Here is a 15126-nt window from a genome sequence, read left to right as displayed (position 1 = left end):
ACTGTTTGACGTTCAATATCTGCCAGGACAAAAGTTCTGTCAGGACACATAGATAAACATGCTGTTTTTAAATACAGATTTAAAACTGTAAAAGTTCACTAAAGAATATACACACTCACCATTTCAGTAACTATATGGTCAAATTATAAATATATGGGTGATAATTTTTAGTCTAAAATCCAATTCCATGATCTTGTGTACCTGTATCGAGCTCCTGTAAAAATATCATTAGTTACAGGGAAATTTAACAAAACAAATGAAGACACGGACACCAAGATCACTATGACCACCCTGCATGGCGGAAGTATAAAAAAATAATTCACATAATGATTGTTTATGTATGTCTTCATTTCAGTACTTACGTATACAGAGTCCTTACAGCTGTCAGATGTAGTAGCTGTGATTTCCTGTGGTGCTCCGAGGGATTTCATGTTTTTGTTTTTTTTTGTTTTTTTTTTGAAACTGTGATGATGGTGGGGACCATCTCAAAATACTTTATTAAAAGTATTACGTATGATGGTTCATAGTGTAAAAGCTGCATGCTGTAAAATTCATTTTTTTTATTAATAAAGAATTATATATATTTAAAGGATCTAATGTAAAGTGTTGATGTAGTGTGTTTAAGCACATTCTGTTTGTAATGAATTAAAAATGTAAGAGATGATCAGAAATTGCTGTGAAACCTGACTTACGTGACCTGTCACATAATACAGGTGGTCTTAATATACAGGTTAATTTTACAAAGAATGCACTCCATGAGGATACTTTAATCATTGTATCTAGACAGATGTGGGTTAAGGCAGGTTTGACTGTATCTGAAACTCGTCAAGTTTATGTTATAACAGCTTTTTTAAAGGGTAAAATGTATGAGAACAGTTCAGTGTAATAGCTTTATATCCGATATTAGAGATTTCATAGGGAACATTGCTTTATTTTACTGTGTTATATTTGTTTGCTCTAGAAGCTGTAATTATTTTTTTAATACTCAAGCACTTTCAGATCACACTGCCATCTTTTTTAAAAGGCACTGTAAATGTTTGAATATTAAATTATTCTATTTTTTCTGCAGAAATTTAATCATTTGCTGGTCAGTAGATGCAATTATTAAATTTTCTGTGTAACACAGCTCTTTTCAAACAGTCTTGAAAGTGAAACCACTAATCATTTATGGCAAGAGACTGAACTCTTACAAATCATTGGAATGTTTGTATTTAGCATTTTATTTCAATCTCATGTAAGCATCAAAGTGACTTGGATTGATTTCATCGTGTTTCAAATGAAAGCTTGAAAGTCTGTGGTGAAATTGAATATGATACAAACATAACACTGATTACAAGAGTTATGTCCCTTAGCTTTGGTCTTCCTCCTGAAGATTAATATATGGTTATAATGTTTCTGATGATTTCTTTTTAGTATTTTCTATATTTCTCTCTTGATTTTGGTGCTTTTTAGTTGTTGCCATATTGTTGTTAAGTTTGTCATGTTTTTTTTTTTACGATTTTGTTTGATTTCATTTTCTCATTATGTTAAAAGAATTCTCATATTTATAATTGTTTTTTTTTCAATGTCTTGTTTAAATCTATTCCAAACATCACATTGACAAGGCCTGATGTTTGCCTTGTCAATATTTACAGTGAAACTTGTCTAAACTGAACCCCTTGTTGGATGCAGGTAAGACTTGTGTTCAGTTTACAGGTTCATCATATATTTGAACTGATATGAATGACTTTAAGTGTCTGGTTTAGACAAGTTATAAGATTTTTTCAGTGTTCTGTCTAGACAGGATTCACTGTTTTAATAAGTGCTAGTTCATAAATGTTTCATTACAATATAATTTATAAGCAGGAAGAAAAATGCACAAAAGATCAATCGTATGAGAAGTTTGCAGATCCAGCAAATCATGAATTATAATAGAATGTTCATTCCATTCTTATAGAACTATGTAACAGATTACCTACAAACATCATTTTGAGATGGTCCCTAAACAAAATCCTATTTGCTGACTTCAGTATTGTACATGCATGTTGTGTGGTGTCATTGCTTTGTAAACCTTGGTGATGTATACATTTCAAAGGGCAAAGTTCAATTGTGTGACTGTCATATCAAGAAATTCCTTTCCATGAATATACTGTATAACTGTTTTTGTTTTGTTTTGTTTTTTTTTTTTTTTTTGGACACCAGATTTTGTTGATACGGTTGGTCGTTCAAATCTATTCTGTAGTCTTAATTAGTATTTTTTTTATGCCCCGTACAATGAAATTAATGTTAAAATGATCATTTTGGCACATTATGTGGTCAGAACAAGACAAGGACAAAGATAAGACAGTGTCATATCCTCATGTGCTGTACATGGGTTAATTTAGATTGACAGACACACTATTGAATTTTGATCCAGATAATTTATTTCATTGGAGAAGTACCATGTCTGTGATGAGAAGACCACTATTCAACATGAGTGATATTGTAAAATACAGAATCTATTAGAGATTCACAAGACATTATACATTTTGTACAATGCAAATAGAATTAATTGTTTGTGATATAATTTATGTTAGAAATGTGTAAAATGTAACTATCTCGTTTTTAACTGATCAGTTTTATATTGTAATAAAAGTTACTTGTGTTTCACATGGGCTTTTTGGAATCTGTATGATTATGTGGCTAATTTTGAAGTTAAAGGTAATATACTGTGCCATATTTAAAGTGATTAGTGGAATATTTTAACATGTGATCAGGTTAAAAAATGCATAATATTAATGTTTAGATATAAGGTCTTTCAGTGAACTAGACAGAAGTAAATACCTGCATCATCTTAAATTTTATAGCAAGTTGAAAGAGTGGAACCACTTTTTAATATCTATATAGATTTCACATGCATACATAGATATTTGCTCTTTGGGTCAAATTACACCATTTTTAATAAGGTTGCTTACCTCTCCTCAATATGATATTCCTATGATGTTGTTATGCCAGTCTCCAAATTTGGTCACAACTCTTTGCCTTCTTTAAATATATATTGTCTTTGTAAAGTCATGAACAAAATTGGTCAAAATATAAAATTAGACTGGTGTTCTGGAGAAATGTAAACAGCATAGAATTGAAATTTGTTCCATTCTTCTTTAGAAAAGCAGGTCATTATTTGTTTATTGTGTTAATGCTGACGATTATGTATTTGTCGTTTCATATATGTATGTTCCGAATTGAGATAATGAAAGTTAAAATATTTCTCTTTAAAAATAAAATTGATGAGGACTAGGATGTTTCACAACACCTTAAATCCCATCGGTTTTGAAAAAAAAAAGTTGGTAAAGGGACAACCATTTGAGTTTGAATGGGGGAGGGGTGGCATGGAGTTTTTGTAAATAAATATCTTGGCCTGGAAAATTTGGAAATAAACATTGTGGTCTCCCATACTTATAAAATAAGTACAATGTAATGTCATTTTATGGCCTGGAGATATTCTACTGTACAAAATAATGAAAATAGATAATCTAGCTGTTTAGCTTGTGAAAATAAATTTTCTGATTCACAAATTGTTCAATGTAGATATTCCTACTCAACTAAAACTGACATGCTCCACCCCTCTGAAGCAAATAGTCATCCCATAATTAGAACTTAAACTATAAGGACAATTTCATTGCTCGACTTTTAAAAGTGTGAAACATTACACAAGTATATTCAAAGTAAAACTATTTGATAGGTGGATTAGCTATTGGCTATGATTGTGTTAATAATGAGGCAAAAATATTGGAAGATGTACTTCACATGAATCATATATGTTTTTAAGAGAAAAGATCTTATAATGCCTCTGTCAAGACACAAGATGTCTTGGGCAAGAATATTTTTTGTGATAGTAGCTTTAATATCAATCTTGTCAATTAAGATTGAGATGAGGATGTGGATGAGTTGATCTTATTACAGCAAGTAAAATAGTTAATTTCAGGGATTGAGTTGTCTTGGAAGAATGACCATGACCTGATGAAATGTTACTAGTTAATGAGATTTAAACTTCCTATCGTTTCATAGGTTTTTAGTCTATATTAAATATAGAGTATAAATCTCTTTGTCCAGTTTAATACCCGAGTAATTTCATCAATTGATTGTCAATTCTTTATTCCATGAAGTTAACCATTTAACTTGTTGTAATATTGATAGTTTTGAAGAATTTGCCCGGTTATGATGAAATGATGTGCCAGATTGATTTTTGAGTGAGCCCTTTGTGAAACACGGGTAACTTGTGTATAAAGGACAGGCTGGAATGTTTAAAGGCTGAACACATTGTTTGGTCTTCATATCATTTTATCATCAATATTAAATCAATGTTTAACAGTTGTCATTGTTTTATTTTCTCATTACCAAGAACACAGACTTGTCTCAATGACAGTTCGAACATTTATCCGATTCCACCTTTTGCTATTTTTTTTATATCTGACTGAACGAAGTTGTATGATGTCCTGTCTTCGTGGTTTTTTCTATTTCGATTTATTGTAAGCGATAATGGATTTTCATATTTTGAATTACTGAACTTTTCTTACATGTAAGCTCATTGTCGTACTTATACATGTATATTGGTCTGTATGATTGTAAGGGAAGTAATGAGTAGACTTGTAGTTGGTCTTGTATCAGTAGAATAACAATTTAATGACGGGAACGCATTTAGTAGCTTAAGAATAAAACCGATTTGTGTCCGAATACGGCTGATTGACAACACAGACGAAAAAAAACATTCAAAACAACACTGAGGGAAACATGAATACACATTTTTGTCCTAATCTAGTATGCCTCATAATCATCCATTTTGAATGCATTATCTTGGACCAAATACACGTAATTTGAGACACAATTTGACTGAAAATTCTTCTTTTTTTATATTTTGGTATGGCTTAACATCTTTACAGTCCTCTAGACTTGTATGATTTTATGTTTGTGTTGTTTCGTCATAACTCGACGATCCGATACCTATTAAGTTCGCTGGTTGGTAGCTTCCTTTACACCATATATATATATATAACGTCTCAGAATGTGACGACACTGCTCTATCGGATCAAATTGATACAGGGAAGATATATAAACGTATAGAAAGGTCTGAAAAATTCTCAACGATGTTAGAACTGTCAAATTTGCGATGCAAATTTTTGGTTGTTCCCTCCACGGGACTCGAACTCGTACCGCTGTGACATCTATGGCAACACCGCCTGCACAAGGTCCAGCGCCCTAGACCACTCGGCCAGCTAGGCTATATATATTGCAAATTTGACAGTTCTAACATCGTTGGGAATTTTTCAGACCTCTCTCTCTCTCTCTCTCTATATATATAATTCTTTGTTGATCCTCGCCGTGCATGCAATGTATCTTCATAGTAATTATAATGCACTACAAAGTAAGATAACAGAGTTGCCGCGTCCCATAAGACTTTTTATATGTATTATATACTATATACTTGGTGTGGCTGTATTTGTATGATGTTGCAGATCCTCCACTGTTTTTCCCTTACCATTAAAGGTTGTCCTATTCAGTTATATCATGTGCTAATGTTCGCACTTTAACCGTTGGGAAGTTTTCAGACCTTTCTATACATTTACATATCTTCCCTGTATCAATTTGATCCGATGGAGCAGTGTAGCGAATAGAGTCGTCACATTCCGAGACGTTTGTATATATATTAAGACGCAAACTAAACATTATGGAAAGGAATATGGTATAATGATTCAGCCATATTGAGACTAAAATTTCATTCAAAGAATATCTTAGTTTTATTGAAATGACAACAATAAAATTTTCTTTCTAAATGGACATTTCATAAAAAATAATAGTGATCGGCAATCTCAACTTTACCATCTTTGTCAACAAATCTAACACATAACCATATAATGTAAAAGTCCAAATTTGAGATTTTGGAGCCTTGGGTGTTCTTATTCGCGGCAGTGGTGGCCTCGAAAGTGTAATTTTTCAGAAAACAAAATTTCTGTCTTTGGTTATATATGCAGACATATCTTTCTTTTAAAGAAGCGAAAATAATTACCACCCGAAACTTTCAACGTTAAGAATATCTTGTTTTTTTTTATTTTGTACCAGTAAGAATTTATCAATATCACAAAATCCGGATCATACACATACTAATTGCCTCTGAATTCCTTTTTTAAAATATTTTAATTTCTAATGGATTCAAAAGCCAAAATGTTAAGAACTGATTAAAATTTTATTTTGGTTGGTATTATTTAAATCACAGTGTGGAACAATCGATATTAATGACGTCACACCACTAAGAGTAATTAAGGGAACCAAGGTTATAGCGGTAATCAAAAGAATGCAATCCAGGGACAAAGACCAGACATACACAACAAAGAACATAAAGTAAATAAAATGATACATACAAAGTAACAAAGCAACTCGGGCTCCACTAAAAACTGGGAGCATGGACCAGGTGCACCGGTAGGGTAAGCGTCCTCTGCTTTTCTAGGAACACCCGCCGAGTTGCTCATAAAAAGTCAAGTCCGGGGTATAGAAACAAGGAAAGGAAAAATTCTGTAGTGATGACTAAACCATATCATGCAAAACAACATGCTTGTTTGAAGGGAACCAACCAATCAGAGAGCTTGTTACAAATCAAACTAAGTTATTTGATAATTCCTACAACCGATTCTTTCATTGCATATATAACAATTTTTCAAGGCGATGACTTAAGAGGTAGACCTAGGGTAAGGGGCATAACTCTTGTAATCAGTGGTACGTTTGTATCATATTCAATTTCACCAAAGCATGTCATGTTTATATTTGAAACAATGAAATCAGTCTAAATTACTTTGATGCTTACATGAGATTGACTTAAAATGCTGAATACAAACGTTTCAATGATTTATAAGAGTTATGTCCGTTACCATAGGTCTACCTCCTTAATAATAAATACTTGTAGAACTATAATACAACAATGGTGAAGAAACATATTAAAATACTGTACACATGTTTCCAGTACAAATATGTATACATCAGAACAAGACAGATATTAGTACTACATACAAAATACAATCTTCATCAAATTAGCTTGTAATAATGTGTTTAAACTATTGGCTAATATAGACAAAAGTCAATGCAATATAAAGTTTAAATATGAAATAGCTGAATTTACGTTTGGAATATCCACTTTATGAAACATTCGAGAAGGAACAACGATGAACTAATTATTATCGTCAATCTTTGTCGGAACAAGCCAACAGAGTTGCATTGAATTAGACTCGGTGATATAGGCAGAATTGAACGAATTTAGAAGAGCGTAAACAAATCTATATAGAAATTTAGGATACTACACATAACATTTCTAAAATATTTTGGTATCATCTATGAACACAAAAACACCCGTTGATAACAGGTAGCAACAACCTTGTAATCTGATATTCAAAAGTTGTTAGACAACTAATATGAACAGGTTTCATACATAAACTATGTACAAGCAATAAATTATAAAATGGTCTCACTGATCTATTCCGTATTCTCATCCGATAATCTCAACACTTTTGAGACTGTGCTATATCTGGAGACAAACTGGTTCATTGCTTTAAAAGCGTTACCAGTCACAATTTCTGGTTTTACAAGATTACCGCCCGCCTAGTCATGAAGAAAAAAACCTCCGTACTTTGGACGTTAAAAGTCTGATTAAAGACTGAGGCATCAAAGTATGTGAAACATTTGCATATTTAAAATAATTCAGTGGTTGTGCAATAACTTCCATCAAAGCATTCAATAGTTTTCTATCCTGAAAGGAAGAGAAAAGAAGTGTAAAAAAAACCAACTTGTTCAAAAACAAACAGCGTATCTCAATTTTCCTACATACGACTAAGGTTCCTAATATAAAAAAAAAACTTAATTTATAGACAGCTATGTTCATTTTCATCAGTATATATGCAATCTTTTTGTTATTCTTACATTGGATAAATTATTATATATTGTCATACAATTATTAGTCAGTGTACAATGTAATCTTTGTTCTCTTAGTTTATATTATTTTTCTCTACTTTACCCTGAATACTCTTGTCATGTGGTGATGTGCAGGGATTTGTAGAATCCTGACTTTGATATAAACAAATAAAAAATCACTCAAAAACAAACAAAAAACAAAACAAAAAAAAATAACGAAACAAAAAAAAAAACAACAAAAAAACAACAACAAAAAAAAACAATACCGAAGCAGCGTTTAATGTAATATCGCAAAAATAATATTTCAATACTGGTTTTTGTATCGTAAATGCAAGTTAACCGAACAACTCAGTCGCTGCATTTCTTGGATGTACATCCTGTCAATAATAAACGACCATGCACGAGGAAGGCTATTCAGTGTGTGTGTTTCATTTAGCAAAAGTAGAGGACGTCTACCCAAACGATGATAAGGGCTCATGTTTAAGTTGTGCATTTACTTCATTACTTCTATATATTAATTGTGTATGATTTTGGTTATGTTTCCATTTTCATTCTTGCGCTTTGACCTTTTTCTTTTGTTCTATGATTTCGGTATAAAAAGAAAACAATCAGATACCGGTATAAAAGATAGCAAACCTTTAGCGTATGTTGGTGTTGATATGAATTGTATAGTCTTCCATCTTTAACTATGTCCTCAATAAGTGGTTCATAATCCTCTGAAAATTAATTCAGTTTTGCATGAAATTGAACAATACTTGAAAATCATCATACCACAGAAAGAGTAATCAAGGGAATCAAGATTCTAGCGGTAATCAAAAGAATGCAATCCTGGGACAAAGACCAGACACAAAAAACACACATACACAACAAATAACATAAAATAACCAAAATAATACATACAGAGTAAAAAAAGTAAATGAGCAACTCGGACTGTACTAAAAATTGGGAGCATGGACCAGGTGCAACGGTAGGGTAAGCGTACTCTGTTTTTCTAGAAACACCCGGCGAGTTGCTCATAAAAAGTCAAATCCAGGGTAGACGAAAGAAGAACAGAAAACTATGACACGTTGAACAAATCATTTCTCATGGTGCAGATCAAGCGCTATAACACTAGTATTTGTAATGTTCACATATTAAAGAGTGAAAATCATTTTGTTAGCCAGAGGAATGTCATACTTTAATTTCGCCTGATTCTTAAACAGAGAAGTACTTAATGCTGATAATGAAAGGGTACTCCTTGAGACACGTGTGCAGCATATCGAATTTGCATCATTAATATGAGGGCATTTTTTGTATTTATCAGCTAAAAATTATATTAACTGAAATATATGCTTCAAGACATCTTACAACCAAAACAACAAATTCAAACACAAACGAATTAAGGGTAGATTATGACAGACAAAAACTTAATTTTCATGCCAGTAAATAAGTGTTTAATGGTGATGACTCAAGCCCCACATTGTCCCTGAAAAACAGGAAGGCTGAATAATACATGGGGAAAGTCCTTACACAACCCTCCCTGGAATGATCTAGGACTTGATGGACAAAGTAAAGGACTGTAGATGTCGGAAGCCAGCACATTTAGCTACCCATATGATTTTTCAAATAAGCATAGGACTAAGTAAACACAAAAATACCAATTATATATATATATTGCCAATTTTATATGCCGTCCGTACACATGTTTAAAGGAGTAATTTCTTCTCATCAAAGCATTAGAATTAAATACAAAGGAAGAACTTTATCCCCCAAAAAGGTATACAAGAAGTTCTCAAAACAAAAACTATCGAAATAGGAAGTCTGATCCACAACCAAGAAGTTTTCCCATGAGTAATACAAGTAATGAAATTTAGTTTTTTTGTAAATATTTTGAAATTTGTAAAACTTCACACTTTGATAAATATAATATGATAGAAAGCGGGGCCAGACAAATCTGACAACTATAAGTGAAGAATCAGTATAAAAAAACACATTTTTTCCTCAGCATGAAATGTGGAAAGCGATGATTTACGTATCCGTCTTTGTAAGAATCATGCAAAATCTAAAAAATGTGATACACCCTAAAAAAGGCTACACATTTTTATTTTTGTAAATAAGTTGTTTTATGGGTCTGTACTATGGAATGTATTATAATTGATTAAAATCTGCCTGCTCTTAGAAGATAACCAGTAGATTCTATTGTATTTGAGCATCATTTACAGAGTTATCTCCATTAATTTTGAAATCTACAGTGCATTCTATACAATTTTTATCTCCTAAGAGCACGGGTTATATGAAAAAACACATGTTAATTTCTGTTTACTATGACATTTCAAACAAAATATTAAAAATAAAAAGATATAGGCTTTTTACCCACGAATCACATTTTGCATGATTCTTACAAAGAGTACTACTTAATGCGTAACTCACCGTTGTAAGTTACATAAGGGATGGAAAACCCTTTAGCAGTATTGAGTTCATTTGATTTAAACTTAATCCACATTCTTTTTGAACGAGATGTGAATGCTATTGGTCGCTCTTTCGTTTCACAAGCCTCATATGATGTAACAGAAGATGGTTTCTCTGCAAAGACAAATATCATTAAGATGGAAAAAGGGAAAATAGATATATTCAGGCGTATGTTATATTTTATGGTAATTACAAGCCGTATCTAAAATCATGCGATAGAGTATCGATTAGAACACCAATTAGAAATGGAATTTTGCAGAAAAAAAGAAACGTTAAAAAACACCAAATGTACATTTCACACAATAACTGACACAAAGCAGCACCATAAGTCTAGTGCACGGATAAGCCGTGCTAGTAGAGAAAGCGTCCTCAGCTTTTCTAAAATCGGCGATTGAGATGTTAAGACCAGTATTCAATAAAAAAGAAGAAAGCTGATTGTCCTTACAAGTATTAAAAAAAACATAGTTATGAACGTTATCAAGACTGAAAGTACGAATGTAAAGCAAACCATTACATAAACTATTCTTTAACCTAAATCTATATCATAAAATGGGGTAATCAACTGGTTATCCCGATTTAAGCAAAATATATCGTGCGCAAAGCACGCTTGCAGATTTAACTCATACCACAGAACAAGTTCAGCACACTCTTAAAATCTGTATGTTCTTCGGCATTTGTGACCATATTTTGATTAATTACTATTTTCAATTAATTATCCTATTAATAACATCTTTTTTCAGAAACTAGGTAGCTGAACAATCGACTGAACAATTACTTGATTGTCTCATGACGAGAACATCTCCACATCTATCCACTGCTGGCAGGTACACTTCTGGAATTATTACAAGAATTCTTCTCTTTTTACCAGGCTTAATTTTCCATATACATTCGACATTATTTGGATAATTTCCTGGGTAGTTCGGACTCTGGATAAATCCATGTAATTTTCCAATAAGCCCACCACACACGGTATCTAAAGAACAAAAAAAAAAGAAAAGTGAGATCACTAAAGGAAGTAGAAACAAACGAAAAAAGCACAATTTCATAAAATTCACTCTTTCATAACATGTCACACAAAGTGATGAGTCATTATGTAATACCCTCCGAAAATTCGCGCGTCCGTCCCGACGGTTTCAAGACGATACTTTGCACAGTTGTTATGTACAATAAAATACAGATTAAGTTCAATTTAAACCGAAATCCCAAATGTACATTTTTACGTCCCCCACCTTTATCCAGTAGAGTATCACTCAATGTTTCATTAATATCTTTTTTTGCATTCAGATACATAATAGAGACGGCAAACTGCATTAACATACTGGAAGCAAATTCACTGAAATTTGAAAATACTCGAACAACCCAGACACCTCTCAAAGCTTAAAGGCATAAATCAGGTGTACCAGAAGAGTAAGCGTACTTTGCGACTTTGCGTATCTAGATAGTTGTTCATCATACTCCGCGCAGCGACAGAAACTCGTTTCCTCTTTTACTAACCGCTGCAGACAGGCCTTTCGAAATTCTCGTGCGTAATTCACACGTCGCGTAAAAACATTCAACATTTCCCGCAGTTCTTGCATTTTCTTAGACAGGATTGGCTGCAACATCATGAATGAATTTCGAATGTTGCACGCTGTTCGGAGCTTGGTTGCTCATGCCATGTCAGGCAGTAAACGGAATAATAAAGTTAATTACGAAAGTTATTTTGTCTGGTTAATGGTGACAAGTCAATACGGTCAACAAGTTCATAATCTTAAACTTGAGATATCGTAGGTACATATCAAAAGTTAAGTTTTGAAGTAACACGAACCTGCTTCAAAAGTGTATTTGTATAACTATTTTAAGAATTTTTTTCAATTTTTAACAGATTATACGAAATAACCTGGTTAGCGGTAGTTTACACTTAAAAAATGTGTAAACTGGCCCAATAACCTGTTCAGAAATTAGAATAATTTCTGACAATTTAATTTCTACTGGATGACAGTCAAAATATCGATAATTGATGCGTAATCAAAGCTTTATGTTGTATGGAATTTTTTGAATCGCAGAGTGCATACCAATTGACGTAAATTACACTCTAGTACACCCAGGTTATACAAAATAACCTGGTTTGCCTAAAGAGAATCAGAAAGCTTCTCACAGATCAAATTAAGTTATAATATGATAAACAACGTATGATGTTGTCTTATAAAAAGCCTATTTATAACAGCTGATGGTTTTGTGATTAATAACAAAGGAACATTCATAATGTTGAATGTAAAGTATCAAGCTAGTAGAGTAGATAAAAATTGAAGATCAAATGACCAATATTTATAAAGCCATTATTTAAAATATGTATGGAGTGGAGTAGATACCATTTACAAACGCGTGATTTTGTAGATCTCTATAAATTGAGAGTGAGACTAATGAACCAGGTCAATTCTCATCGTTCACTTCTGCAAATCTGCAACGGATCAACTGAGGAAAGGACAATTTTGAAGTTTGATTTGAGATTAAGTCATACTGTGGTTTCATAATCATACACGAAGCATCAGTTTCTTTCCTGTTTTTCGTGGACAGTATGGAACCACGGATTCAAGCATACAACAGACAATAGCTAACGTTAACTGCGACAAAATGATTTAATAATAATCATCGATATCGTGCCTATGTTTTTCTTTACCATCGATAATTGATATCAACGAAAACAATGAATTAATACCGCTAAAATTACAGTGAAATCTGTCTTAAGTGACTTTCCAAGGAAGAGAAAATTTATGGTCACATTATGCAGGTGGGCTTTATAAACAGGTTAACTTTACATAGAATGCACTGTATTGGGATGTTTCGATTTGTGTCTTTAAAGACAGGTTTAACTGTAAGTCATTACTTTTACACTCTGAGACATTTGCAGTAGCACTTCCATCTGTGACTGTATCCCCGGGACAGGCAATACAGAAATTCTGTCCATACTCCATCTGGTAGGTACCAGTAGGGCACACAGCACACGAGTGAGTCTGTACATTGTAGAAATGTCCAGGAGAACATGTGGCTGAAATTAAAGGTCTTTCATAAGTTTGAACACCTACACCTTCTTTGTTCTCAACATCTATCAACTATTCATTCGTTAAAAAAAACATTTAAGTTCTTAATTCTGGAAATGCAAGATGTGGACTGAGATACATGTTACTGGAATTAGAGTACCATCCTTAAAAGGTGTATTAAATGCGTTATAATTGTTTCTTTCTAATTTTTGTAATTTTTTTCGTATACTTCAATTTTTTATCATAAGAATTGATGGCTGTCCGTACGATCCCAAAAATACATTCTTTTTGTATTGTCGTATAAACTTTCATAATATGTCGAGAAAGGATATGTTGAATAATAGCACTGATTATGAATACAATCATTTAACAAATTACCTTTAGTTGAACACTCAGTAAAACTTCGTGCTCCAGTGGTTTTTGTCTGCAATCCTCCACCACAGGGTTCACACCGGAGCCGACCGTATTCAGTTTGGTAAAAGTTTCTCGGACAATCAAGACAAGGCAACATGCCATCCTTTGAGTATGATCCAGGCGGACACAGGACTATAAATAGTGTTGGTTAAAAAATAAGAAATTATTTTATAATTCTATTACAATTCATACTAAAAAGAATATGTTGTTAACGCAATGGATCAGTCCAATAGTGTCTGTAGACTGAGTGAAGGATTATCAATGATGACAAAAAGTCCAATTTTTTAGCTCAGTAAGATTCTGGCAAAAATATATCAGTGCTCTGGGCACAATTGTTCAAAACAATACACGTTGGGTTAATATTTATCCACTTGTACCAGTTGTACTACACGTATCCACTGCAAATCTTTAGCCCTGTGTTTAAATCTAATTTACCAGGCCCTGGTGACAAATAAATATACCAAAGAAAGTTATTTTGTCCAGTTTTAACTAAATGTCTAATACATACCTGTACACTGGGTTATATTGACAGCTCCCATAATTCCAATTCCTAGTTTGACTTGTGGACAACGTTTACAAGACGTCTGACCCTCCTTGTCCTGGTAAGTACCCCGTCCACAAAACTTACAGGTACCAGTATTCTCATCATAAAACATACCAACACTGCATGAAACTAAAACAAAGTTGTATTTACAGTTGATTCTAGACAGCAAAACAAACACGAAATATATGTCAGACATACATGTTTAACATTAACTAAAAATTAATGCACATATAAAACTCAATGGTAAGAAATTAAAGTGATGAATTGTTTACAGCTGAGATTCGTATCTTAAATTTATGTATAAATTATAACGTTTTTATTATTATCATTTCAAGATCTAAAGGAGATAAATAGTAAACAACTTCAATCAAGCAGTCATTAAGAATTATTGATAAATATTCCAGAACAGTCCCTGGATGACCTGTGTACTTTCCTATGACGATAGACCTGTAGTCAGTTTTTTTTTTTAAAGTGTGAAGTAGCCCAAATATGTTATTTGGTATAGTTTAATTTGATTTTTTGATTACCGCTATAACCTTGGTTTCCTTGATTACTCTTTAATACTTTTTATTAACCGTTAAAATGGCCCATACCTGTTCCAAACTTAGAAACATTCCTTAAAAACCCATTTCTAATGAATGGCAGTCCAAATAATAATATTTGAATCGTAATCAAATCATAATCTTCAAGATTATTTGAATTGATAAGTGCAGACAAATCCACATAAATAACGTCAGAGTTGTAAGCATACAAAATAACCTGCATTTATACAATTACACAATTACTGAA

At 32.6% G+C, this 15126-nt stretch overlaps 2 protein-coding genes across 5 annotated transcripts in view; one reads left to right on the top strand and one right to left on the bottom strand.

Moving 5' to 3' along the window:
- Positions 1–4331, top strand: part of LOC148610423 (uncharacterized) — a 32923-nt gene extending 28592 nt beyond the window's left edge. For both annotated transcript variants that reach the window (XM_088543253.1, XM_088543254.1), the window contains exon 17: positions 356–4331. In XM_088543253.1, coding sequence (XP_088399379.1) covers positions 356–394 — 39 coding nt within the window. In that variant the 3' untranslated portion in view covers positions 395–4331. The remainder of the gene's footprint in view (positions 1–355) is intronic.
- Positions 4332–5729: 1398 nt separating this feature from the next.
- LOC148610422 (signal peptide, CUB and EGF-like domain-containing protein 3) overlaps positions 5730–15126 on the bottom strand; it is a 60883-nt gene continuing 51486 nt past the window's right edge. For all 3 annotated transcript variants that reach the window (XM_088543247.1, XM_088543248.1, XM_088543249.1), the window contains 7 exons: positions 14302–14466; positions 13758–13925; positions 13226–13387; positions 11135–11332; positions 10321–10473; positions 8548–8627; positions 5730–7750 (listed from right to left, as the gene is read on the bottom strand). In XM_088543247.1, the coding sequence (XP_088399373.1) occupies positions 7607–7750; positions 8548–8627; positions 10321–10473; positions 11135–11332; positions 13226–13387; positions 13758–13925; positions 14302–14466 (1070 nt within the window). In that variant the 3' untranslated portion in view covers positions 5730–7606. The remainder of the gene's footprint in view (positions 7751–8547; positions 8628–10320; positions 10474–11134; positions 11333–13225; positions 13388–13757; positions 13926–14301; positions 14467–15126) is intronic.

Source organism: Perna viridis, chromosome 8 (assembly GCF_037379345.1).
Source record: "Perna viridis isolate PV_CMFRI_1.1 ecotype Kerala chromosome 8, ASM3737934v1, whole genome shotgun sequence".
Lineage (NCBI taxonomy): Eukaryota > Metazoa > Mollusca > Bivalvia > Mytilida > Mytilidae > Perna > Perna viridis.
This window is presented reverse-complemented; position numbering and strand designations above follow the sequence as displayed.